At 42.1% G+C, this 24,604-nt stretch overlaps 1 protein-coding gene across 2 annotated transcripts in view; it reads left to right on the forward strand.

Annotated features, from left to right (window-relative positions):
- prkdc (protein kinase, DNA-activated, catalytic subunit) overlaps nucleotides 1-24,604 on the forward strand; it is a 41,314-nt gene that overhangs the window by 12,218 nt on the left and 4,492 nt on the right. Inside the window, exons 29-79 of one of the 2 annotated variants that reach the window (XM_028005624.1) lie at nucleotides 1,071-1,173; nucleotides 1,253-1,386; nucleotides 1,489-1,719; nucleotides 1,792-2,018; nucleotides 2,101-2,309; nucleotides 2,869-3,001; nucleotides 3,372-3,530; nucleotides 3,684-3,887; nucleotides 4,085-4,273; nucleotides 4,362-4,466; nucleotides 4,560-4,727; nucleotides 6,222-6,349; nucleotides 6,877-7,084; nucleotides 7,168-7,346; nucleotides 7,433-7,601; nucleotides 8,447-8,512; nucleotides 8,596-8,659; nucleotides 8,796-8,944; nucleotides 9,770-9,910; nucleotides 10,041-10,160; nucleotides 11,274-11,417; nucleotides 11,935-12,086; nucleotides 12,572-12,703; nucleotides 12,859-12,970; nucleotides 13,072-13,196; nucleotides 13,293-13,442; nucleotides 14,072-14,245; nucleotides 14,474-14,572; nucleotides 14,662-14,872; nucleotides 14,960-15,134; nucleotides 15,216-15,419; nucleotides 16,117-16,232; nucleotides 16,323-16,454; nucleotides 16,534-16,713; nucleotides 16,787-16,995; nucleotides 17,929-18,067; nucleotides 18,207-18,395; nucleotides 19,323-19,547; nucleotides 19,793-19,901; nucleotides 20,046-20,148; nucleotides 20,219-20,369; nucleotides 20,453-20,627; nucleotides 21,492-21,685; nucleotides 21,811-21,994; nucleotides 22,619-22,779; nucleotides 22,901-23,112; nucleotides 23,222-23,309; nucleotides 23,401-23,544; nucleotides 23,813-24,020; nucleotides 24,177-24,244; nucleotides 24,328-24,548. In XM_028005624.1, the coding sequence (XP_027861425.1) occupies nucleotides 1,071-1,173; nucleotides 1,253-1,386; nucleotides 1,489-1,719; nucleotides 1,792-2,018; nucleotides 2,101-2,309; nucleotides 2,869-3,001; nucleotides 3,372-3,530; nucleotides 3,684-3,887; nucleotides 4,085-4,273; nucleotides 4,362-4,466; nucleotides 4,560-4,727; nucleotides 6,222-6,349; nucleotides 6,877-7,084; nucleotides 7,168-7,346; nucleotides 7,433-7,601; nucleotides 8,447-8,512; nucleotides 8,596-8,659; nucleotides 8,796-8,944; nucleotides 9,770-9,910; nucleotides 10,041-10,160; nucleotides 11,274-11,417; nucleotides 11,935-12,086; nucleotides 12,572-12,703; nucleotides 12,859-12,970; nucleotides 13,072-13,196; nucleotides 13,293-13,442; nucleotides 14,072-14,245; nucleotides 14,474-14,572; nucleotides 14,662-14,872; nucleotides 14,960-15,134; nucleotides 15,216-15,419; nucleotides 16,117-16,232; nucleotides 16,323-16,454; nucleotides 16,534-16,713; nucleotides 16,787-16,995; nucleotides 17,929-18,067; nucleotides 18,207-18,395; nucleotides 19,323-19,547; nucleotides 19,793-19,901; nucleotides 20,046-20,148; nucleotides 20,219-20,369; nucleotides 20,453-20,627; nucleotides 21,492-21,685; nucleotides 21,811-21,994; nucleotides 22,619-22,779; nucleotides 22,901-23,112; nucleotides 23,222-23,309; nucleotides 23,401-23,544; nucleotides 23,813-24,020; nucleotides 24,177-24,244; nucleotides 24,328-24,548 (7,972 nt within the window). Of the gene's footprint in view, nucleotides 1-1,070; nucleotides 1,174-1,252; nucleotides 1,387-1,488; nucleotides 1,720-1,791; nucleotides 2,019-2,100; nucleotides 2,310-2,868; nucleotides 3,002-3,371; nucleotides 3,531-3,683; nucleotides 3,888-4,084; nucleotides 4,274-4,361; nucleotides 4,467-4,559; nucleotides 4,728-6,221; nucleotides 6,350-6,876; nucleotides 7,085-7,167; nucleotides 7,347-7,432; nucleotides 7,602-8,446; nucleotides 8,513-8,595; nucleotides 8,660-8,795; nucleotides 8,945-9,769; nucleotides 9,911-10,040; nucleotides 10,161-11,273; nucleotides 11,418-11,934; nucleotides 12,087-12,571; nucleotides 12,704-12,858; nucleotides 12,971-13,071; nucleotides 13,197-13,292; nucleotides 13,443-14,071; nucleotides 14,246-14,473; nucleotides 14,573-14,661; nucleotides 14,873-14,959; nucleotides 15,135-15,215; nucleotides 15,420-16,116; nucleotides 16,233-16,322; nucleotides 16,455-16,533; nucleotides 16,714-16,786; nucleotides 16,996-17,928; nucleotides 18,068-18,206; nucleotides 18,396-19,322; nucleotides 19,548-19,792; nucleotides 19,902-20,045; nucleotides 20,149-20,218; nucleotides 20,370-20,452; nucleotides 20,628-21,491; nucleotides 21,686-21,810; nucleotides 21,995-22,618; nucleotides 22,780-22,900; nucleotides 23,113-23,221; nucleotides 23,310-23,400; nucleotides 23,558-23,812; nucleotides 24,021-24,176; nucleotides 24,245-24,327; nucleotides 24,549-24,604 lie in introns of those variants that run through there. The other variant, XM_028005625.1, reaches the window with a different exon arrangement.

Genomic DNA, 24,604 nt, shown 5'->3' on the forward strand with positions numbered 1-24,604 from the left:
AAACTCTGTGATGGCAAACCTAAAAAAGGTGTTTCAAGTCTTCTGTAGTCTCCAAAGGGGTTTTCCTCAAAGATTTCCTTGAATTTAACTCTTTAACAATGACCAACATCCATGTAAATACTATTGTGCATGTAGTTGAGAAAGTTGAGATTTCACATGACTTCCTTTCGACAATGGCTAAAAATGACAAGTCTTTATCAAGATATATGAACATACCAAAGAAACATTTAATCTATGGTTAGCAAAGGTCCGTCACATGGGACTGTACTGAAACATGTTCAAAGAGGAAACGTGGTCTCTGGAACAATCTTTAAAGAATAGTAAATTGAGATCACTTAAACATTTGCATAAAATCCAAATAAAAAGAAAATAGATATAGTTTATAAAGAGAAGATGACAGATGCAAAGTATCTGCACATAAATTAGAAACAGTTCTGCCAACAAAAAAAAGCTGAAGTTCTAATTTAATTTGTAAAAGACCATTATCTCATTAGCATTTCTCTTTGGGCAGACATAGCCTTTGGACATGTGAAATGGAGCTCCCTATTTTGGTTAGGTTCAAATGTTAGTAGATTTATAACAGATCAAAAATCTGAAACCTTTTCATTTTGAACAAGGCACAAATTGGGTTTAGCTATCAAAACCCCCTGGTATTATCCCTCCAATTAGTTTATAATGAACATAAGGTTTCACTTTATGCAGATGACGTTACATTTTAGTTCAAATCCCCATATTTCTGTAATGTCTGTGTTAACATTTTTTACCTAGTCGGGTGAAAACTGATAACTTAAGGCTGCTCAAGATGAAGACAAATGATGCTAACAGCGGTGACCTATTTAGTGATGACTTATTTAGTATTACATAGTTCAAGATAAAGGGAGTCCAATAGACATATATTCAGTATAGTTTTAGTCAAGCTACTGAGGTTTTATTATTTGGGTTGCTAAGCAGTCAGGATTTTTCTGTTTGATTAGGGTTACCTAAGTGGAAAAACTTGGGGAATTCTGTGTTATGGAGAACGTAGAACTCAACAATCCATAACAGGTGAAGTCTCTTGCTTTTATCTCCAGGTACTGTGCAGCAGTGCTGCAGTGCCATCGATCATCTGAAGAGAATAATCAAACACAAAGCCCCCAGTCTCAATCAGCACAATGCAAAGAGACGCATCCCAAGGTGAGCAATCTGTGTACGCACCACTTCGACCAAGGTGGAGTGTTGGAGTTAAACTACATCGTGTGCCTCTCTCTCTCAGGGGGTTCCCACCTGATGAGAAGCTGTGCCTGTCAGATCTGGTGGTGTGGCTGCTGGAGCAGTGCGGCCGACCGCAGACAGAGTGTCGCCACAAATGCATGGAGCTTCTCTATGAGTTTATTCCCCTCCTCCCAGGTGAGAACGGGAGACTTGGAACTGTTCATGTTCCAAGTTTCTTTTTTCTTTTCTTAAAAAAACAAAAAAAACTCCTGACTTTAAGTGGGTTCTGTGAATCAGGAAAGAAATCTCCGCCGCAGTGGTTGGAGGGCATGCTAAAGGATCATGGCATCGACTTCCTGATCTCCCGGTTTGAGGGTGGGGGCCTCCTCTCCCAACCAACGCTCAGGGACCTGATGGGCCCCTTTAGCGTCCGAGCCACCCTGCAGTGGATGGACCTACTACTCGCCGTCCTCGACTGCTACAACACCTTCATCGACTTGCACATCATCAAGCCTCAGCACATTCTCAGTAGGTTGTGTTTGTGTGACTGTGGTATGAATACTTAATCAGTTCAGTTGATATTTTCATTATACTCCAAAGGCTCAAAAGACAAATCTAGCTTCCTGAAAGCCACACGCTTCTTCTTGACGGAGCTTGCAAGTCGCGGACTGGCAGCCGCAGAGAGCTGTTTCGGTCTCGGCGAGAGGATGTCTCACTTCAGCCCGAGAGAGGTAGACCAGTACAACTACAGCAAGTGCACCATCACTGTCCGTCTACTGGAGTTCGCCTCCATGATTCTCGTCAAAGGAGACCAAGGATTCTGGAAGGTACCGCTTGCTTAGTCACTAGGTTGAATTGTCGAGTTTCCTCTGAAAGTTCTAAATGATACGTTTGTGATGTTATTCGCAGCTGCTGGAACAGGAAGTGTTCTGCTCAGTGTTTTTCGAATTGACCGCAGCGGTGGTGTGCGAGCCATCCGCCGTGGGGTTCAACATGGCCGACGTGGAGGTGATGAGGAACCTGCCAGAGGTGTGCGTGCCGTTGCTCAAGGCTCTGATGGCTTCGCCTTATGGCGGCCGCCTCGAAAGCAGCTTGCGGACAAAAATCTCTCGTAAAAGGTTTCCACCACTGCAATGAAATGCTACGATTGTTGAGAAGATCAAAATTAGGGGTGCACCAATAAGTCTGACCAGATTTTTGTAATTTTGAAAGGTTGGCAATCTCCCAAAATCTTATCCACCGATCTTATCTACCTCCGCAAGGGACTTTTAGCAACTATTCAGATAAGAAAAATTGGTATCGGCCAAAGTCTGGATCGCTAGTAAGTCTTAAATTTGAGATGGTGAAACCTGCAGAAACCCCAAATGGACAAATAAAAAAATCGGTAGATTTTCAAAATTTTGGGAGAATGCAATTGGCTGATACTTAGAAAACTGAGTTTGGTTACCAATAGTCAATCCATTGTTTCCAATTTAGCGAGTTTGTTGCTATATTTAGTGACTTCTCAGACAAAAGAAAAACAAAAAACATCGGTAATGGGCAAAATCAGAATATGGAGTCAGGTGTTTTAAATAAATGTGATCGGCCAGAAAACTGCAGTCGGTGCACTCCTAATCGGAACATGTTGGATTCATTTTAATCAATAAAACTTTTTTTCTGCTCCTGTTGTCGCCACAGTGTGGAGAAGCTGTGTGAAGTAGACCTGTACCACTCTGGGTCTCTCAGCCACCATGAGCAAATGGAAATGGTCCTTTCTTCCTGTAAGCAGATTCACAAAGCTGGCCTCCTCAGCTCCATTCTACACAGCCAGGTAAGAACTGGCAGTTCTCCACTGAAGATACAGAAAGATGTATTTTTCTTGTTTTATTAAGAAATCAGTATTTTTTTTTTAAACCAAAGGTAATTTTAAACTTAAATAAGTTTTGGTTTTTTTCATTAATTTCTATCATTTGTAAAAACAAAAAACCCCATAAAATACTGGCTTTTATTTCAACCATTCCTTCTGTGAGTTGACCTGAGTTTAAAGTTGGAAAAAAAAGGAGTTGTATTAATTTTCCAAAAAATTAGATCTTGAAAAGCAGAAAATGTGATTAGTCGATCAAATCAATTTATCATCCAGCAAAATTTGTTATTGCGACAGGCCTAGAAATGACCTTAGATCCTCCATGTTTATCTTGAAGGATGCGGCGTACGGCAGCTCTCTTGGCCACAAACTCCTGATGACGGTGTATAAAGGCATAGCGCCGGGTGGAGACAGGAAGGCGCTTCCATCCTTGGACGTAAACACCAGGAGGCTAGCGGACGGACTGCTGCAGCTCACCTTTTCTATAAGCCAACAGGTTGGAGGCTCAAAGCCAACACTCAAAAAGTGGGGCAATGTTGGGTTACAGCAATGGCAGTCAGTTTGACCACAATACTACTAAGGACTTAAACACTACACCTCTCTGTTCGAATGACATTAGAATGATTTGAGCGCTTGTGGTTTTCTGCAGAGTGAGCAGCTGGTGGAGTTGCTGTTGAACACCATCATGCTGTCGGTGCCGATCTCAGGCGGTCACAGCCACAACTTCCTCAGCTTCTCCCACGGCGAGTACTTCTACAGCCTCTTCCAGGCCACCATCAACACAGAGCTGCTGAAAAATCTGGAAACTGCCGTGCCACGCCTCATGAAGGCCTCCTCGGAGAATCCCAGCATGGTAGTTCATGTTTGATTCAGGGGCCCGGCTTTGAGCTCAGGTTTCCTGCAAAATCTGCGGTTAGACAGGAAGTACTCTGGGACATAAGAGTGCAGGAAAAGATTTGTTGTTTTTGTTAGTTGGTTTCTTGTGCCATCCATACGTCAGCTGCTGCCGTCCTTGTTGTTGTAGAGTGATGGGCTCTCTGTGTCCTTCAGGTCAGTGTGTTGCTGAATGGCATGCTGGACCACAGTTTCAGAGAGCGCTCTGTTAGGAAAACCCAGGGCCAGAAGCTGGTGGAAGAAATTCTGAGGCGGTGGATGAGTTTGCAGTCCTGGTGGGACGGACCTTCGTCCACTTCAGAGAGTAAAACTGCCATTCTCCTCTTGCTCTCCAAGCTCCTGCAGGTGGAAGAAAAACAGCAAATAGTCCAGTGTGAAGAGTCCAACTTGTTCGACTTTGGCCTAACGACGACCATATTCTTTTCCGATTTAGATTGACTCCTCCGTTTGCTCGGACGTAGACCACAAAGCGTTCCAGCAGGTGTTTTCCACTTTCACTCTGCTGCTGGTCGACATGAATCTGCCTCTGAATCTCAAGGTGACACACGTCTACCTTTTCTTTTTTGCCCGGCGAGGTTATTAAAGCCCACGGACACAGAGTTTGATCGTTGAAATCTTCTCGCCTCTTCAGAGTCAGGCCCTGTTGGTGTTGCCGTTTTTCACAACACTCAAAGGCGAGCCGCTAGCTGGGCTGCAGAGAGCTCTGGACGCCGTGGTCGCCTCCCACTTCCCCATGCAGTCCGACGAGTTCGCCAAGGGCTCGCTGCACCGCAACAACTACATGGACTGTATCCGGAAGGTGACGTTACAGTTTGTAGAAAAACTACAGAAGCTTAAAAAAATGTCCAAGATGTAATTTTTTTTTTTAACTTATTTTTGACCATGCACGATTTCATGCATAGTTTCTCATGCTTTTCCCTTAAAATATTTCTCTCTTATCCAAAGACAATTATATAAAAAACAGATTTAAACAAAAATAACAGAGTTGGTACTTCTCTACTGCTCTGGCATGAGGCTCACACTTTTCTCTATTTCTCACTCTGCAGTTTAAAAGACAATTCTAGAACAAAAAAGGTAAAATATGTGAAAGTTTAAAGGAAGTTAAAAAATAATTTCTGGCATTAGCCATGTTAGATTTAATTTTGGTAACCCTAATATGTTGTTAACAAGAAAAGTAAAGTCAGAGAGTGAGTGTAAAGAGGCTTATATGTACTAGACTTGATGTTCCCCTTCATTTTCTCATGCTTTCGTCCAATAAGCATTTGTCTTTCAGCGAGTAAGCAAATATGGCAAAATAGGGACAACACTTCCTGTGGTCTGTAGTCTGTAGCTTAAAAGCTTTTTAAGCTAGTTTTTAAGTCTACAGACAACTGTAGTCTGAAGCTAGCCCATAAACTAGCTTTAAAAAGTTTATAAGCTAGTTTTTAAAACCCAACTAGCTTAAAAAGTTAGTTGCGCTAACTCTTACATTCTAATCAAAGCGTTAGTTCTGCTTGCGGTAAAACGATACAACACTATATTTAGCTGAAGCTAATTCTAAAGTGGTAACTTCAATTTAAGTTATATCCACCCTCAAACATTGCTTTCCTAGATTAACATATAAATTGACACTATAATTTATATGTTATAAAATGCTCTTATTGTACTATGTTTATGTGTAAGGGTAAAACTCTATACCAACACTGTATTTAGTAGAAGCTAATGCTGACTTCAGTTCAAGTTGTATCTACCCTAGTTAATTTTGACATTATAATTTATGTCTTCTAGAATGCCCTTAGGCATTTCATTTATATTTATATCTTTCTCTGTACAGTCTGTGTTTCACTTTGTTCCTGCAGGTTTCTTGTTTGAAGTAAAGTTATTGGGAAAACAGTCTTCACCCACTACAAAATAAGAGCATAAATATAAATGGCTAACCTTAAAAGTCAATTGCCAAAATTTCAACACAAATGTTGAACTTTATTGAACTGAAAGTTTACAAAACAGCCAAATAAGTTAATGCTTTATAATGTATCTGGATAAATTAATTTAGGGAAAGCTAAATGTTTTTAAAGTTAGCAAGTAACTTCACTGTTAGCCTATTAGCGTAAATTTCCCCACAATTGCTTAAAGTAAACCACAAACTGATGACTAAGCAGCTTGTGTAGTTGTCTTTATGCCAAAATATCACTGAGCAAACCTTTTTTTTTTTTAACTTTACAAAGTACGACTGTAATTATGAATGCAAGTGTGATTTCAGTGTGCTGAACACAAAAGAAGGGGCAAATAAAAAAGGTAAACATCCATGTTTTAGTTGCTGGATGCCCTGGAGCTTTCCCAGAGTCCTCTCCTGCTCCGACTGATGGCAGGAGTTCTGTGTCGGGACGGGAAGCACATCATGGAGGAGCAGTTTCAGACATGTTTCCAAAGAATCGCAAAGAGGTAAGTAAGAGTTGTTAATGTGGGGGGAGAACCTCTAGAGCACCAGGTGGCTGGATTATATTATATTATATTATTGTGTCCTTTTTATATATACTTTTTTCCATATTTTGGTCCTTGACTTTTCTTTCTTCCTTCCTCCATTCATTATGTCATTTCTCCTTATCTCCCTTCCTTTCTTCCTAGTGTCCTTACTTCCTCCCTTCTTCCCTAACTTCATTCTTTTCTTCCTTTCTGCCCTTTTGCCTCTTGCTTCATTCACTTTTTCTGCCCCTTCTTTACTTCCTTCCTTTCTCGCCTTTCTTGTACCCTTCCTTGTTTTTTTTTTTTTTTTTGTGTGTGTGTGTGTGTCCTACATCCCTTCAGTTTAACATCCGACCAGAGCCGTCCACAGTAACCCGTTGTGTTTTATGAGGCAAAAATTGGTGTAAAGGGCCGGAAACTCTAAAAGTTTGACACTTGAGCGTGGAAGGTTTAAACAAAAACATCCGAACTTCTCCTGATCTCAGCCTTTGTCCGTGTGTTGCCAGGGCGAGCAGCGAGCGGCAGCTGCAGCTGCTCAGTGCGGTGAATGAGGTGATCCAGCAGGGCGACGTCCCGGTGAGCTCCATGCTGCAGGGCCTGACGGAGCGGGTCCTGCTGCCTCTGGCCTCCCACTGCGGCACCAAGGCCCTGAGCGACTTCTTTGTGACGAACATCTTTGACATAATCGCCTTCCTGCAAAGCCGTTTCACAAAGGTCCGCCTATTATGCTTTCCTAGATTAGGACCATCAGTCGGGGCAGGTTGGTATGTCTAAACGTACGCGCTTGCTTATTCAAGTCTAGTGAAGCCGCTTTCGAGGTCCAGCTGCTGAGGAAAAACGGCTGCTACAAGATGATGGAGCTCCTGTATTCCCGCCTTCCCAAAGATGAAGTCTACTCGAAGGAGTCGCGCATCAACCAGGCCTTCTGCCGCTTGGAAAAGACAGAGGGGAACGAGTTGTCTAAAACCTTGATCAAGTACAGCTAAAAAGTTCTTTCAGCATTGCTCTTTTTTTTTCCCCATGAAAGAATCCTTAAATATCTTTGACTCGTGCAAACCGCAGGTCGTGTTTCGAAGCCTTCACGGAGAACATGGCCGGTGAGACGCAGCTGCTGGAGCTCAGGAGAGGCTACCACTGCGCCGCGTACAACTGTGCCATGGCCGTCATCAGCTGCAGCTTCAGCGAGCCCAAGTTCTACCAGGGCTTCCTCTTCAGCGAGAAACCAGAGAAGGTGCTCCAATGTAACCCTGCGTCCAATTCGATTCAAAAGCACTTGATCCCACAGGGTGTTAAAAGGATCCGGAACAGGTCTTAGAAAGTCATGAGAGGTGTGCCGTGGTGGCGTAGTGGTTAGCGCGACCCATATTTGGAGGCCTTGAGTCCTCGATGCGGCCGTCGCGGGTTCGACTCCCGGACCCGACGACATTTGCCGCATGTCTTCCCCCCTCTCCTTCCCTGTTTCCTGTCAGCCCACTGTCATATAAGAGACACTAGAGCCCACAAAAGACCCGCTGGAGGGGTAAAAAAAAAAGAAAGTCATGAGAAACCCGCATTAAAGCTGCAGTATGTGACTTTTATAAGAAATGCTTTTTTTTTTTTTAAACCCATTTGTTGAAAGTGTCAGTAAGTCGTGAGGTTGGTCATGTTTGTGACAGTGATAGTGATGCAGTGCAGGATTGTGGGTAGTTGAACTGAATCACAGAAGCAATGGTGAAGTCAGCGGTGTGGTGGGGGTTTTTTCTTCAGGGTGTCAAAAGGATAGTGAAATAATATATATATGTATTTATACAAAATCGGTATATATTGGTTATCACCCATAGCAGCAATATTCATATCACATATCAATATTGGCCCAAATTTCATGTCATTGCATCCATATGTATAGGTTTTAACATCTATTTAAATTGTGTTTATGGTTAAAGTTATTTGCACTTCCATTTTCTCTTTTTTTGTATAAATTTGTTTAAATATGACCCAGCTTTGTTTTTTTGGGACGGGGGAGGGAAAAACGAGCATAATTGTGATTACCAAAGAAACTTTCTCAACTGTTTATTTTTTTTTTTTTTACCCCCCCAGAATCAGTTCATTCTTGAAAGCATCATCGACGTCCAGCGCACCTACAGCTTTCCCATTGAAATCGAGGTTTGCCATTTTGGAAATGATTGAACCTAATGCGCTCAGTTTCACATGCGACTTTATGTAATATCGTTTTTGTCTTGCTCTAGGTCCCACTTGAGAGGAAGAAGAAATATTTCATGATTCGAAAAGAAGTCAGTGATGAGACAGGAGGTAGGACTCGAGCTCATCAGTGTTTCTGAACTTTTGACATGTCGATCTACGATTTTATTTCAATTTCCCGCCCCCCTCCCCAAGAACTACATTGACCAATTCTTGCCTGGTGCTGTTGCCGTTCGGGTTTCCACAGAAGCACCGGTGTATCTTTCCTCCCAGTCCTACATGGCCGACAGCAGCCTGAGTGAGGAGATGAGTCAGTTTGATTTCTCCACGGGCGTCCAAAGCTTCTCCTTCAGCTCCCAGAATCCACAGGGACACAAACGCACCGCGGTGAAAAAGGTTTGGCGATTTATTTATTTTTATACCTTATTTTCTGCTAACCATGTCCCAGTAACGCGTTAAAAAATAAAACTATTTGCAAAGTTGATGCAGTGTGCCGCCTTTTCTTAAATGGAAAACGTTTTAGCCAGTTTGAATAATCTTCTGAATTTGACTGCATGGTTTGATAACTACGATCAGTTGGAATGTGTGTTTTGATTGCACTGAATTGACTGGTTTTATTTTATTTTAAATTTTTTGGGGGAAATGACGTGTTGTGAATTGGCACCATATAAATAAACTGAACTGAATCGATTAAATTTAAGATTTAAAATGATTTAAGCAATAAATCAATTGATTACTTCATAAATTAAAATAAGTTTAATAATGTGTATTTGAACAACAGTTATTAAAGAAATCCTCCCTTTTAATATTGTTAAAGAGCTGCCATTTTGAAAAACACTGCAAACATTGGACACTCAATATGAAGTGATCAGTTTACCCTTTTTTTCTAACAACACTCCCAACATTTTAGTTTGCCATTTTAGTTGCAAAAACGTATTTTGAATATTTAAAATGTTTTCCAATTCCACTATTAAATATTCTTTAGAAATTCAAGTTTGCTTGTTTTGGGTTTTTTTTTTTGAGTGGGTATACTTGCATTAATATTCCATTATTATTATTATTATTATAAGTTGAAAATGGTCTCAAAATTTATTGCAAAAATCTTTGGGACAATTTACCGTCCAGCAAAATTTGTTATTGTGACGGACCTTGGTCCGGGTTAAGGTTTTCGATGTGTGATAATGCTGAGCTGCGGTTGTTTGTTTCCTGTGTTTCGTGCAGGAAACTGAGGACAGAAATCCCGCCCCCGATGGGATGGTGGATCTGGAAATGGATGAGCTAAACCAGCATGAATGCATGGCCACCATGACGGCTTTGATACAACACATGCAGAGGAGCAATATAACGCCTAACATCGAGCAGGTCGGCTGCGTTTTGCCCAAATCTGTGACCTCGCATCAAAATATCACACAAATTACCTTTAATAAAGCAAGATCGCTGTAAGAACACGCACAGAACTTTGTGTTTACTGCGTCCGCCACGTTTGAAACAGGGAACGACGCCTGACGAGCTTCCGCCGTGGATGAAGTTTCTGCACGGGAAACTGGCAAACCCAGCAACGCCTCTCAACATCCGACTCTTCATCTCAAAGCTGGTCATCAACACAGAGGAGGTGAATGACACAATGTAGTCACACCCCTTAACATTTTATTATGTATCAACCTCAAACTTTAATTCTGTGTATATATGCAGTACAGACCAAAAGTTTGGACACACCTTTTAATTCAATGAGTTTCCTTTATTTTCATGACTATTGACATTGTAGATTCACACTGAAGGCATCAAAACTATGAATAACACATGTGGAAATATGCACTAAACAAAAAAATGTAAAACAACTGAAAATAGCCCTTATATTCTAGTTTCTTCAAAGTAGCAACCTTTTGCTGTGATTACTGCTTTGCACACACTCTGCATTTTCTTGATGAGCTTCAAGAGGTCGTCACCTGAAATGGTTTTCACTTCATAGGTCAACCTGCCCTATCAGGTTAATAAGTGGGATTTCTTGCCTTATAAATAGTCATGAAAATAAAGAAAACCCATTGAATTAGAAGGTGTGTCCAAACTTTTGGTCTGTACTGTATATATACAGTATATACTGTACATATATATATATATATATTACCTGCTGTTGGTTCTACATTTTCCCAGGTAATCTGGATTTAGATTACACACAACTAAACTCTGTTTGCTAGGTATTTGACTTTTTAAGACATTTTGTTTAAAGAGAAGCAGCAAAAGCAAATGAGGCGGATTAGCTGAGCTGGCCAACAACTTATAGCATCAAGCAGGACATGTTACTGTGAAATATCGTCTCTGCTGCCCATCAGTTGAGCTGTTAGCATGTAATGATGAGACTGAAGCAACCAAACCTTCAGTCAGAGACTTCTTCAGATGTGTTGTAAGACGGACTGCTATCAAGACCATTTAATTTGGCATAAATAAATTTTTGTGTTCTGTTTTCTTTAGGTGTCAAAGTAAAGGGGATTAAATAAAAATACACGCTGATTATTTCAGCTTTAAATTTTTTGAAAACTGCTTAAAATTTAGCATAATTATCCTTTTGCGTCACAGTCGCCCGCTACTTTGTAACAACCCATCACTGTAAATCTTTAAAAAGTTTATAGTTGCAACACAGCAACGTGTGGGGAAAAAAATTCAGGTGGCGTAAACGCGTTCGCATTTTACCATAGCAACCCCACAGCTGTTATTCGTTATCTTGCAGGTCTTCCGGCCGTATGCCAAGCACTGGCTGGGGCCGCTGCTGCAGCTGGTCGTGTCTGGAAGCAACGGAGGAGTGGGGATCCATTTCATGGTGGTGGATATCGTGGTCACGGTTCTGTCCTGGACCAGTCTGGTCACGCCAAAGGTTAGAGAAACCCTTGAGGTTCAAAAGATCAGAAGTTGGGAATTTTAAAATTTACAGCACTGAAAAAGCTATGTAGAATGAGGTCATTGAAACACTTTAAAGCGGTTTGATTGCGAAGCTGACACACTGGTCAAAAAATGTTACATTGTGTTTCATGAACAAGAAATTTTCAACTTTTTTAATTCTTTGAAAATAAAGGTGATGTAATTACAGAATAAGCAGCATTAAACACTCTTGTTTTATTCGTTATAAATGTTTTTTCTTGCTGAGAATAAAGACGGGACAACCTTCCCTTGCCTCCTTGTAGTCAGTTTCAATGGGAATAAATGTATAGCTAGGCTAGAAATTTTTACATATATTAGATTTTTTATTGGGGCCTGCCATAGCAATGAGTAGGAGAGCATAGAAATGCCTTGCAAAGCAATAGTGCACTGAGGCGAGCAGAGTATCCATACTGAGAGATGTTGCCATCTCTCAGTCAGTTTGGCAATCATCTCACTAACGACGTCCATTCCAGGGAAACCCCAGAGACGAAGTCCTCGCCAATCGGCTCCTGGAGTTTCTGATGAAGCACAGCTTCCACCCGAAAAGGGCCGTTTTCCGCCACAACCTGGAGATCATCCGCACTTTGGTAGAGTGCTGGAAAAACTGCCTGCATGTGCCTTACAGGTGACACACTGAGCACACTTTGCATGTGACAAGCTGCATTAGTCATATTTTTTAATAGAGGGGCAGTATTATGTACTTTCCAGGCACATAGTGCAGTTTTATATCACAATCAAGGTACCATGTTAACTACAGTTAAAATACTATATATGTCAAATATAACTTTAAAAAAAGCTTGACTTTGTAACTCAACCCCTTAAAATCGGGCCTATGTCTCTTTAAAAGCTCCTGCTTTTATTTGCCAAGTAAAAGCTGACAAATACAAGAGGACACCCTCTGGTAATCTCTCAGAGTAATTAAATATTTTAGCTGTTTAGCTGACAGTAATGTGTGACTTAAATTTCCGTTAAATTTAAACAGAAATTTGGATATTCAACAACGAAATGCAAGAAAATCATGGGAATCCGCATGAAACGTTTGTAAAATGACAGGATTTCTTATTTATATTCATTAATTTAAAAGAACATTTTTATTCTTCCCCTTGCTAGTCTAATATATGACCGCTTTTGCGGCACCGACCCAAACAGCAAAGACAACTCTGTCGGACTCCAGCTGCTGGGAATCATCCTGACCAACAACCTGCCCGCCTACGACGCTTCGTGCGGAATCGAATACGAGAGGTGGGAACCACGACCTTTTTCAGCTCAGATGTTCTACCTGCTAATAAAAATGTGCTCGCATTTAAGTTGTGTTGCGTGTGGTGTTAAATTCACACCATGTGGCGCTTGTTGACCTATTATTTCTCTCTTTTCTTCTTTGTGCTTTGCATGCTCAGGTACATCCAGTCGCTCGGCAACAACCTGTCCTTTACCAGATATAGAGACGTCTACTCGGCTGCGGCGGAAATTATCGGCCTCGTTCTGAAGAGCATGACAGAAACAGGAGATGTAATGACTTTATCTCCTTTTGCCTAATTATGTGTTCCTTTAGACATTAGAATATTTCTACTGATGCTTTTTTCAAATTTATTTATTTGCTCATATAACAGCAACAGCAAGAACTTTTCAATCTCGCTGCAACCAAGATAACAGATCTGAAGAAAAAAGACCTGGATGACAAGTTTATCATCTGCTTGAATAAAGTGACCAAACACTTCCCGCCCTTTATGGATCGGTGGGTGAATAAAGGAACAGCTGTGACCTTTTTTTTTTCTCATCAAGATAACCACAGCCAAAAATACATTGTTTTTTTTGTTTTTTTTACTTCCAGGTTTGTCAATCATGTGTTTTACCTGCTGCCGAAGCTGCACGGCATCTTAAAGACTCTCTGTCTGGAGTGCGTGCTCAGCCGAGCCGACGTGATCCCGGACATCTTTCTGCAGCTGAAGAGCTCAGGTTTCATCCAGATGATGAGCCACAGGTGGGTCCCAAACATCTGGAAGACGTCTCAGGAAGGTGTCGTTTTCCCCTTCCTGAAAGGTGTAATCTAGATTGTGATTAGTTTCTAAACCACAACAAAGATGGGGGTTTGATTGAACTCGTGTTGAACAACTGCAGTTCAGATTTTTCCCTAAATAATGTGCATTTCCCCCTTAAAATGATAAAGTTAGCCTTAAAATGTCTTAAATTCGTTTTGAAAATTGCCAGTTGGCTTTATACACTTTAATCACAGATCTTAAATGTTGTGACTCAAGACATTGGAGGCTACTGGTCACTGCTAACATACCCTTGCTAGCTAGCTTTGTGGATATAATCCTGCATTCTGTGGAGATACCAGTTTTACATCCCATTCCTAATGGTCTTAAAAAGTTTTAATTTGAGTTGGTGAAACCTGCAGAAACCCTGCAATACCAGAAAATGTGTTTTCAAAATAACATACAACTGCTCCAACAATAGTTATTTTGTTCTCTTTTTCAGCTGGGCTACAAATAATGAATTGTAGTGCACCAAAACATTTGAAACGTCTAGGATTATCTTCTAAATCTTACTGGGATTTGTCAATTAGTTTGTCAAACTCGCAGCTACTGAACTTATTTCTGCCTCTCTCAGGGACGAAGCGAGACAGAGGGTGTGTCTGGATATCATACACAAGATAATTGCCCTACTGACTCCGGTGGAACTGCAGGAGCTCCTGGGAGCGGTGACGACGTTCGTCTCTCACCCCTCACCCGTTTGCAAAGAGAGGATGTACGAGATCCTCATGTGGATCCAGGACAACTATGGGTCAGTCTTCTATTGTGCAATGTGTCAAGCTGGATCAAAGCAGGGTTCATGTATGGGCCTTAAAAAAGTCTTTAAAATGTCTTAGATTTGACTTACCCAAAGTCACTACGCACGCTCTTGCTTATTGGCAGCTCTGGTTAAAATGTGTAAAAAGTCTTGAAAACTTTTCAAATTTAAACTTCAAATTTTGAGTCTCCTTGGTTGTTCTGTGTTTATTTTTCCCCGTAGCGACGAAGAAAGCATGAAAGATAAAACGTCGCTGGAGATTTTGGATGCAGCAAAAGAAACTTTACTTCAAGGACTCTCAGAGGAAAATCAAGGCCTTCGGTGAGCAGCCACCAGTTCAAACCTTGGCCAAATGAGACGTTGCTACTACTCGATTTGTCGAATGACTCGACGGTCTCCCTTGTTCCCAGGCTTTACGTCCGTAACTTCTGGAGTCAGGAGAAGCGCCTCCCCTCTGCCACCCTGGAGCGGATGCTGACGGTGCTGCGTTCACTGTACTCCTGCCAGATAGAACGCTGCTTTCTGAGTCTGGCCACCAACCTGCTGCTGGAGATGACCAGCCAGAGCCCCGACTTCACGCGGAACATGTTTGAGTATCCTCTGTCAGAGTGCACCTTCCAGGTCCTCGCACAATTCCCCTACTTTTTTTCATTCAGGAGATCCAAATAGAGCTTCTAATTATGTTTTTAATTCATCTGTTTTCTGCAGGACTACGTCATTGATTCAAATTGGCGCTTCAGGAGCACAGTAATGACACCCATGTTTGTTGAAACCCAAAGCTCTCAGGGCCCGGAGAGCGCAGGGGCCTCCCAGTCCGGATCCATGAAAGGGAAACTAAGAGCAACACAGACTTCCTTAGAGTTTAGCCAAACCCAAGCACCAGGTACTGCTGGCAACCCGTATGTTTGGCAAACAACAAGAAGTAATATTAAACTCTACATTTATTTATTTTTGTCCTTCCTAGGTCGCCGCAAGGCCTACAACTGGCTAACTGGGAGCAGCGTGGACACCTTGGCAGACTATTCGGCTAGCACAGAGTCTCTGTCTTCGCTGCTTGTGTTCGATAAGAAATCAGAGCGTCAGGCACCGGCGAGACGACCGGTGGGAGAAGGCTTCGGCCTGAGGCGGCTGACGGCATCCACGGACGAGGTGGACAGTCGCACCCGAGGTTGGCTTTAAAGGAACCGGATCGAAATCTTTACCCATGTAGAACAAACAAAAGGTCAAAACGGTTCAAAAATAGGAGTAATAATCAAATATAAAACTTGCCAAACACTGTTAAAATCTGTTCTCGTTAAAATGACAAACCTTTTCAGATATTTTCAGAATGGAAATTTATTTATATTTATATTTTTAGATCATTTTTTAAAATTGTAAATGCAAAACTTGTGCTGTTAGGATGGATGGATGGAAAACAAATATTTTTTTCTCTTTTTAAACTGAATACAAAGAAAGTTTTGTTTTATAATAATAATAATAATATATTTTATTTACAATCCCTTTATATTTTGAGATATCAGAAGGCTACAAATAAAACAGGGGGGGAAAAAGAAGCTATTTTTATCAATTGTAATTGGTTGTTTGGTTTTTTTTAGATTTTTGTATCCTTTTGACCTCTGAAAATATAAAGGGAATTACAAATAAAGTCTAAAATTATTATCACTATTATTCTAAAATAACCTTTTATACTCAGTTCAAAAAGTAGAGGCTTTCCATCTGTCCATCTTCACACAGTTCAACTTTTGCATCTGCACTTAAAAAAAATGGTCTAAAAATCAATTCTGAAAATACGTGAAAATGTTTGTAACTTTGACGAGAACATTTCCCGGAAACCCTAAATGTTTTTACCCCTTGTTGTCCGCCAGCTGAAAACGAGCAACGGAACAACATTCTGAGGCTGAGGCGCAGATTCCTGAAGGACCAGGAGAAAGTCAGCTTGGGTTTTGCCCAGAAAGAGATCCAACAACAGAGACAGAGGAAGGTCAGACCGAGGTCCAAGCTCCCCGACGGTCAAACCAGCGTCTGCCTGTGTTTATTATTTGCGTTAATGTCGGCTGGATTTCTCCCGCAGGAAGAAAAAGCTGACCAGAGGCTGCGGAAGGAATCTCAGGTGACTCTGTATAGGAACTACCGAGTGGGCGACTTCCCAGATATCCAGATCCCGTACAGCAGCCTCATCGCTCCCCTTCAAGCTTTAGCTCAGGCAAGGCTGATTCTGCAGTAGAAAATCTGGTAAAATATTACCTTGTTTTTGACAATGCATATTTTTGCTCGTCATTCAGAGAGACCCGATCTTAGCCAAGCAACTCTTCAGCTCCCTCTTTGCCGGCATCCTCCAAGAAATGGATAAAACACACACTCCGCAGGACAGTGGAAGAATTAAGGAGGAACTGCGGTGCAACATGAACACATTCCTGAATAAGAGCACGCTCTGCTTCCCACCGTTCATAGCGTGCGTGCAGGTGAGAATGAGAAACGGTCTGGGAAAAAAGAACTTTTTTTGTGATGGGGACTGATGAAAAGTTGTTGTTTTAGGACATGTGCTACCAGCAGAGGGAGCTGCAGCAGCTGGATCCGGCCGCCGTCAGCTCCACCTGCCTGGTGAGTCTCCAGCAGCCGTCGGGCATCCTGCTGCTGGAGGAGGGTCTGCTCCACGCCGCCGAGCCAGAGGAGCGCCCCGCTAAACGGGTGCGAGGACGACGAGAAATCCCTCCAGACACCAACAAATGGATCCACCTGGCCAGGTGAGCCCAGAGGCAACAAGTTTCAGGCTGTCAGACATCCTTCAAAAGTCGTACATTCATCAATCTAAAAGTAAGGCCTTAAAATGTCTTAAATTCATTACAAAATCTGTAAGTTAGCCTTGAATATGTTAATCACAGGTCTTAAATTTGGTCGTGGCAGGACTATTAAATCTTATATATTTTATTACAGACTCGAAAGTTTGAGTCTTCATTAGCTTCTGTGAGGCTACCGCTAACTAGCTGCTAATAAATCCTGCTAGCTGGCTTTTTGCGTCTGCGCAAGTTCATCATGCGCTCGTCTTCGCCACTGACTCACTTCTGTTGCCAGTGGCCACATATGTGATGCTACGTGTTTTCTGTGCAAAAAACCTAGGCAATACTAAATAAAATGGGCAATTTTCTTTTGTATGTTCCTGGTATCGAATTTAATTCATTGTACTCTTAAAAAGTCTTAAAATTTGAGTTGGTGAAATCCAGAAACCCTGGATTTAGAAGGCTACAAATGGATGAACAGAATAAGTAGTTACGTTTTTTTTTATTTATATTTCTAAATACATAAAAAAGAATAATTACTTATGGATAAAGTTGTAAAATATTTATTTATTTTTTTTTAAATAAAAGTTGGTTTATAAGGGTCCACTGGTAAATTGGCCCAGATTTTCAACATTTTGTCCGATCATGATTGGATGACACTTAACCACAATATCAATACTCACTCCACTATTGTCAACTTAGTGAGTTTGTTGCAATTGTTAGCGACTTTTCACACACATAAACACTGGTATTGGCCAGAATCTGAATTTTTTAAAGATCAGTGATTGGCCAGAAAAAATGAAATTGGTTCCACCTTTGATATTCAGTCTAGACTGTCTTTTAAAAAGTTAAGCTGTAATGTTTTTTGGTTTGGCTAATGTTGGTTGTTCTTTTTTGCAGACTTTACAGGGACCTGGAGGACTACGATGTTGTGCGCGGCATCTTCGGTGGGAAAGTCGGCACAAAGTCCATCACTTGTTCCGCGCTCCAAGCCGAAGCCAACACGGACTTTGCAGAAGCCGTGAAACTTTACAATGAGGTACAGCAACCTCTTGTGGCGGTACTGCTGCTGGAATCCTGCAGTATTTTTAAGAAAACGGATCACGACACACAAAAAAAAAGCTCAACCCAGACGGGGATTGATTGTTTTTGTGTGACCCGTGTTTCCGTCCTGGCAGGCGCTGAACACCGAGGACTGGCCGGATGGCGAACCTACCGACTCCGAGAAGGATTTCTGGGAAATTGCAGCTATGGAGGCGTATAACCAGCTGACAGAGTGGAAGTCTCTACAGTACTGCTCCACTGTGTACATTGATGAAAACTCGCCACCCAACCTGGAGAGGATGTGGTCAGAGCCTCTCTACCAGGTAGCAAAAAGTTACTTTTTGACACATGTTTGAGCATACAAACATTATTTGTGTTTTAGGCCACACAAAACTATTAAGGAATATGCTGTTATATTCATCTATAATTGTCAATAATTCAAAATGTTTCTGTCACAGCCAGAGTTTTTGTGCATGGAGGCAAATGTTACGCTCTACTTTGAGTATGTTTAGATTTGTTCTTTTGCATGTTTCTAGTTAAAAACAACTAACAAAATATTTCATTAGTTTCTAATCACACTTTTATATTTACAAGTAGGTTTTAGTAGCTTTGTAATTCACATTTCAGTTTTTAGCATTCTTGTCTTATTCTCTAAATCAAACTTTTGGGGAGTTCCTCAAGGCTGTGTTCTCAGTCCCATACTGTTCTCACTTTCCGTGACTCAAGCAAAAAATAATTTGGATTGTATCAAGAGCTTCTGTGAGTGTTCATTTTCAAGTCTTTACATGGATTCTTAATTGGATTTAGGTAATAAAGATATTTTTTTATCTAAATTCTGGCTGGGAAAACTGTCTTTTTCCAATTTTGTGGGGGTAATAGCCTATTAATCGTTCCATAAACTCTGATCAGTGTCATCCATCCCAGCTGGAAGAAAAAAAACACACCACCATCATCACCATGTTTTATTGTAGTGATGTTTTCCACCCAACTTGAAGGCCACGCTGCTGAAACGTTTGGCCATGACTACATTTTTATCTGTATGTTAGTTGGTACAAAATATTCCTACATACATGCTTATGTTTCTCTTAAAAACTGTTTTATTGATCGCATCTTTGTTCTCTTAGTCTCTTATCAAATGGGGTTATGTGTAAAAAGAAAAAAAGAGAGAAGCTGTTTTTGCTTTCTAAACAGAAAGCAACAATGCAGAAATTGCAGGCGCGTGGGTCTAAAAGTGGTCTGTTTTCTGTCAGGACATGTACCTGCAGCACATGATTCGCAGCATGTTGAAGCAGCTGCAGTTGGGCGAGAGCGACCAAACGCTGCTCAGCTTCATCGACAAAGCCATGAGGGTGGAGGAGCGCAAGAAGCTGCTGGAGAGTCACCACAGCCAGGAGCTCAGCCTGCTCTACATCTTGCAGGAGGACTACGACCGCGCCAAGTACTACACCAACCACGCCATGCAGCTCTTCATGGAGGTTTGTCCCAAGTCTTGCTTTGGATAGAAAAGACAAAACGTAGGTACTGGCCAAGAGGTTTGCAAACATTCATCAGAGGAAATGTAATACTTTTGGGCTATTGGATTGGGTCTGATTCAACATTTGGTTTTCAAAATAAAGGACCGGGTTTACAAGATTGGTGGATTTTATCCAATTAATCTAGGGTAAAAAGTTTCCTACAAAGAGATTGCCAAGTCTTACACCGTCTGTTACACCTCGTGCAGAGTTACTCCAGCGTAGATACACTCCTGACCCAAAGCCGACTGGCCGTCCTGCAGCCGGTGCAGGCGCTGACCGAGATCCAGGACTTTCTGCTCTTCATCAAAGGAGATGGTGAGTGAATTTACCAAGTTATTGTGTTTTTGCAGTGAAAAATGTTGCCCATCATAATTGAAATGTAAAAAAAATATATATTTCTTTTCTGCAACTCTTCAACACATTTTAACCTTGTTTTCTCTTTTAATCTGACATTATTAGTGTCTGTGGGTTCTCTTAAGAGCCTCATCAGGTCTTGGACTGATCGGTATCCCGACACCAAAGTGGATCCAGTGATCGTGTGGGACGACATCATCACATCTCGGTAAGGATGGGACTGAAAACCAGCTGTGAAAGCTGACTACAAATCTCACTTTTTTCCATTATTTTTGCAGGTGTTTCTTTTTGGACAAGATTAGGGAAAAGCTGAGGGGCGACAACATGGAGGTGGACGAGGCGCAAGACCCGGCGCGCAACGTCGAGACGATCGTGAACGACTGCAAGTTCACCATGAAGCTGCACATGGCGGACAGCGCCTGTCAGCAGGTAAGGAAGCATTGGAGGTTTCTTTTTTTTTTTTTTTTAAGCCATTATATGTCAAACTTATCTTGAGCTTCAAACCTTTTCAGAAAAACTTTCCAGTCACCACCAAGCTGCTGAAGGAACTTCACAAGGAAGCCAAAAGCAACAGAGGCTGGCTGCTGCGCTGGGTGCACAGCTTCAGCAGCTACAACCACAAGCGCAGCCGGACGCAGGGGCCTATAGAGCAGATCGGTGCCATGCTGAAGACCATCCCCCTCCTCGGTAATAGGAGGCACACCTATTTCTGAGACCTGTCTGCACTCCTTTCAAAAGGCTTGAGTTTATGTATCTAAAATTAAGGCTTTAAAATGTCTTAAATTCTTGTTTGTTTTTTTAAAAAAAGGGAAGTTGGCCTTAAATAAGTCAATCACAAGTCTTAAATTTTGTGGTGGCAGGACTATTTAATCTTGTATAGTCTATGTATAAGAATACACTACATATTACTTTATGTAGTCTTTTCTGTCAGGCAAACATTTTCGTTGGTACTTGTACTACTTGTAACTAGTTGATCGTATACCCTTCCTAGCTGCTAATATAGCCGCTATGTTAACAGCTAATATAACAGTAGTTACTGCTATATTAGCAGGAGCACTTGGTTCTGGTTCCTGAACTGGAGGCAGGAGGAAAAACTAGCTGGCATAAAAGCGAGCTCGACAGCTAGCTTGCTAGCTAATTTTTCTCCTCTCTCCTTTTTTAGGAACCAGAACCAAGTGCTCCTGCTAATATTAGCAGGATACCTAATATTCTAATATTCATTTGCTAGCTAGCAAGGCTATATTAGCCAGGTAGTTACCAGTTAAACTTGAGCTTTTTTGCTTCTATCATGGTTTAAGTGCAAAAACCCTTGCTAGCTAGTTTGCTAGCTTTTTTTCTACCACTGGTACGTGTAAATTTTATCACCAACTGACTGGACGACGTTAATCGTCGCCATTGGATCATTTTTCATTCATTCTTGGCACTAGGGGGGTTTATGGCTGTTTCAGATAGAAACCGTGAATAAGAACTTCCCTCTCTGTGACATATTTTGAATTTTTTCATGTTTGCATATTTAAATGAGACTTTGTGTAATCTCCTCTCCCTGTCCAGAGGAGCTTGAGGCGGACTGTCAGAGCGCCACATCTGAAGTGTTCAGACGGCAGAAGATTCTCCAGGGCACGTCGTTCCACATCCTAGCCTCGGCGGTGGGCAGAAGCCCGTCCGTCCTGGGAACGCTCGCCGCAGAGAAACAAGAGAGCGTTGTCAGGCTTTCAGGAGCTGCAGAGCCCAGTGCAAACCCAAAGGTACTCTTCTACTCTTTGATCTTTCTCCAGCTTTAAAAAAAGGGGAAAAAAAACACTTTTCAAAACACAGTGAAATGTCTCACGTTTCCTTGTCTGAAACTGGAAAACCGCTTTTTTTTCTGCAGGAAGTGGAGGTGGGATTGCAGCAGCACGCCCTGAAGCTGCTGTGTGAGGCGAGCAGAAAGGCCGATGAGGAGCTCCAGTCCTTTGCTCACGACTTCGTGGAGACCAGCAGCGTCTCGGAGACGTACATGGCTTTGGCTAACTTCTGCGACAAGCTGCTGCGAGAAGAGGAGCAGGACGACACTGGTGACTGATGCCGCACGTTTACAGCGCTTTGCGAAAGCGTTTCCTGCTTGTTTTTGTTCTGTTTTTTTGGGGGGGGGGGTTTTGTCTTGTTGCAACCGTGAGCTTCATTGTATTGCACTGGGATGGTGTGCAAAAGATCGTCATGCATTTGTATTCAACACCCTTTACGTGGGTATGTCTAAGGCAAATTCAACACGTTGAAATTGATCTAATTAATTAATCAAAATTAACGTGCTACAGTCACGGCCGTAAATGGTTCAGATCAAGTCTTATGGATTTGCAGACCCAATCAAGTGCTGAAACATTTCTGTCTCCAGATGTGGAGGCAAAAGTAACAAGAACTGAAAGATGGTTTTGCGACGCATTGACTTCTGAATCCAAAAGCACACCACACTTTTCAGATTCCATTCATGAATCATTATCTTTCCACCTCATAATAACTTATATACTGAAGTTTGCCGTTGTGGCAGGACAAAATGTGGAGACGTTTCATTGTTGTGAACACGTGGGGAAAAACACTAAACAAAACCATTATTTAAGCCATTTAGATTCTCTCTCCCTTCTAGATGATTCAGTGTTTTTCACGGCGACCATTTTCTTCCTGTCGGTGTGTTTTGCCTGCAGTCAGTCAGTTCCCGGACCTCGTGGCGCTGTCGGTGCACGTGGTAGAGAGCATGCTGAAAGCTCTGAAGATGAACTGTGAGGAGGCCCGCCTCCGGTTTCCACGGCTGCTGCAGATTATTGAGCTGTATCCATCGGAAACGCTGGACGTCATGACTGAAGAGGTTCGTTCACCCGATCGTGCGGTATATTTGAGCTCAGTTGCAAAGGGGGCAAATAATCCAAGAAATCCGTGGAACTGTCAAATAAAACGTTCCACAATCGCTCCCTGCTGCTTGTATTCAGATGGCGTCGATTCCCTGCTGGATACTCATCAGCTGGATCAGCCAAATGGTGGCCCTGCTGGACAAGCCTGAAGCAATAGCCGTGCAGCACTGCATCGAGCAGATAGCCAGGAGCTACCCTCAGGCGCTGGTCTACGCCCTCATGATCAGCAGTGAGAGTTACCGCTTCGAGGAGTCGGTAACGGGACACCAGCAGCAGGAATTTGTCAACAGGTAGTCTTTGACTTCTTGGGTTTTTTGTTTTTCATCAAAAGTAAGTCTCTTTTTATTATTCCTCATCATTTTTTTTAATTTTTTTTTGGGAATCCTTATGTATAAACAGGCTTAGGAGCATGTTGGATAAAGGAGGAGCTGTGAAGAGCTTTGTGGACGCCCTGCAGCAGCTCACGAATCCTTACATGATTTTTAAGGTTATTTTCACACCACAAAAAAAAAAAAATCAAACGGTTGTTTTTGTTTAGGATTTTTTTTAACATTTTGTGTTTTTGCCGCTTCGGACAGGATTGGTGGGAGAGTGTGAACAGTGAAATGGAAAAGTCGACCTTCAACAAGAAGCAGATGGGTGAAATGTACGAGGAGATGCGCTCCTCGCTCTGCGATCGGAACACCCTGGGCCACGGAGGGTTTCGCAGGAAATTCATACAAGTCGGTTCCTCGTGTTACTGTACCTCTTTTCTAGGTTATTTTACACTGCTTTTTAATGATCAAGCTAACAGGCTTCAAATTGTTTTCATAGTCCTGTTCCGGAGAATAATCAGCACCATATTATGCAGTGAACTTAGTAAAAGTTTTGATGCATTTCCTTTACGTTGCATATCATCACCGTCTTAAAATAAGTCAATTTATGCCAAAAAGTCACTTGTCGTATCAAAGAAGACAGCAGGTGACCTTGGACTCTTCGTTGTCTTTGCAGAAATTCTCCAAAGATGTGGAGAAACTCCTGGGCCCTAATGGTAGCAATCTTTTCGAGAAGAGGAAAAACAAAAGCTTTTTGCAAGAGGTGACTAAGCTGATGGAATCCATGCGTGGATTTCAGAAGGAACCGGGGAATCTGAAGGAATACTCGCCCTGGCTGAGCGGCTTCAAAGCCGGCCCATTCAGCAACGAGCTGGAGATTCCAGGTTTGGCAACTGGATTTAAAGTGAACTTGTCTATTGCCTGTGGTTTTAATGTGTATCTATGGCATTGAGTCATATGCCTTGTGGTTATCATAATCCTAATGTTTCATATGTGAAAAGCATACTTTGTAAAGCTGAGCCCGCCTTTCTTAAATGCAGGACAGTATGATGGGAGATCTAAACCGCTACCGGAGTACCATGCAAAAATAACTGGCTTTGATGAAAGGGTAGGCATTTCTCCCACGTCCACCGAAAACCGGAGCACATTTAAATGTCCAGTAGTAACCTGGCGCCTGCATGCGTCTCGCAGGTAAAGGTGATGTCTTCCATCCGTCGCCCCAAGCGTCTGATCATCCGCGGGGACGACGAGCGGGACCACCCCTTCCTGGTAAAGGGCGGGGAGGACTTGCGGCAGGACCAGCGCATCGAGCAGCTGTTTGCCGTCATGAACATCGTGCTGAGCCACGACACGTCCTGCACACGCCGAGGCTTGCAGCTCCGCACTTACCAAGTTATCCCCATAACCACAAGGTACTGGACGCAAATGTTGCTCATTCATTTTACTGCATACACTTCTAGAGGGTTCA

Source organism: Xiphophorus couchianus, chromosome 21, assembly GCF_001444195.1.
Source record: "Xiphophorus couchianus chromosome 21, X_couchianus-1.0, whole genome shotgun sequence".
Taxonomy (NCBI): Eukaryota; Metazoa; Chordata; class Actinopteri; order Cyprinodontiformes; family Poeciliidae; genus Xiphophorus; species Xiphophorus couchianus.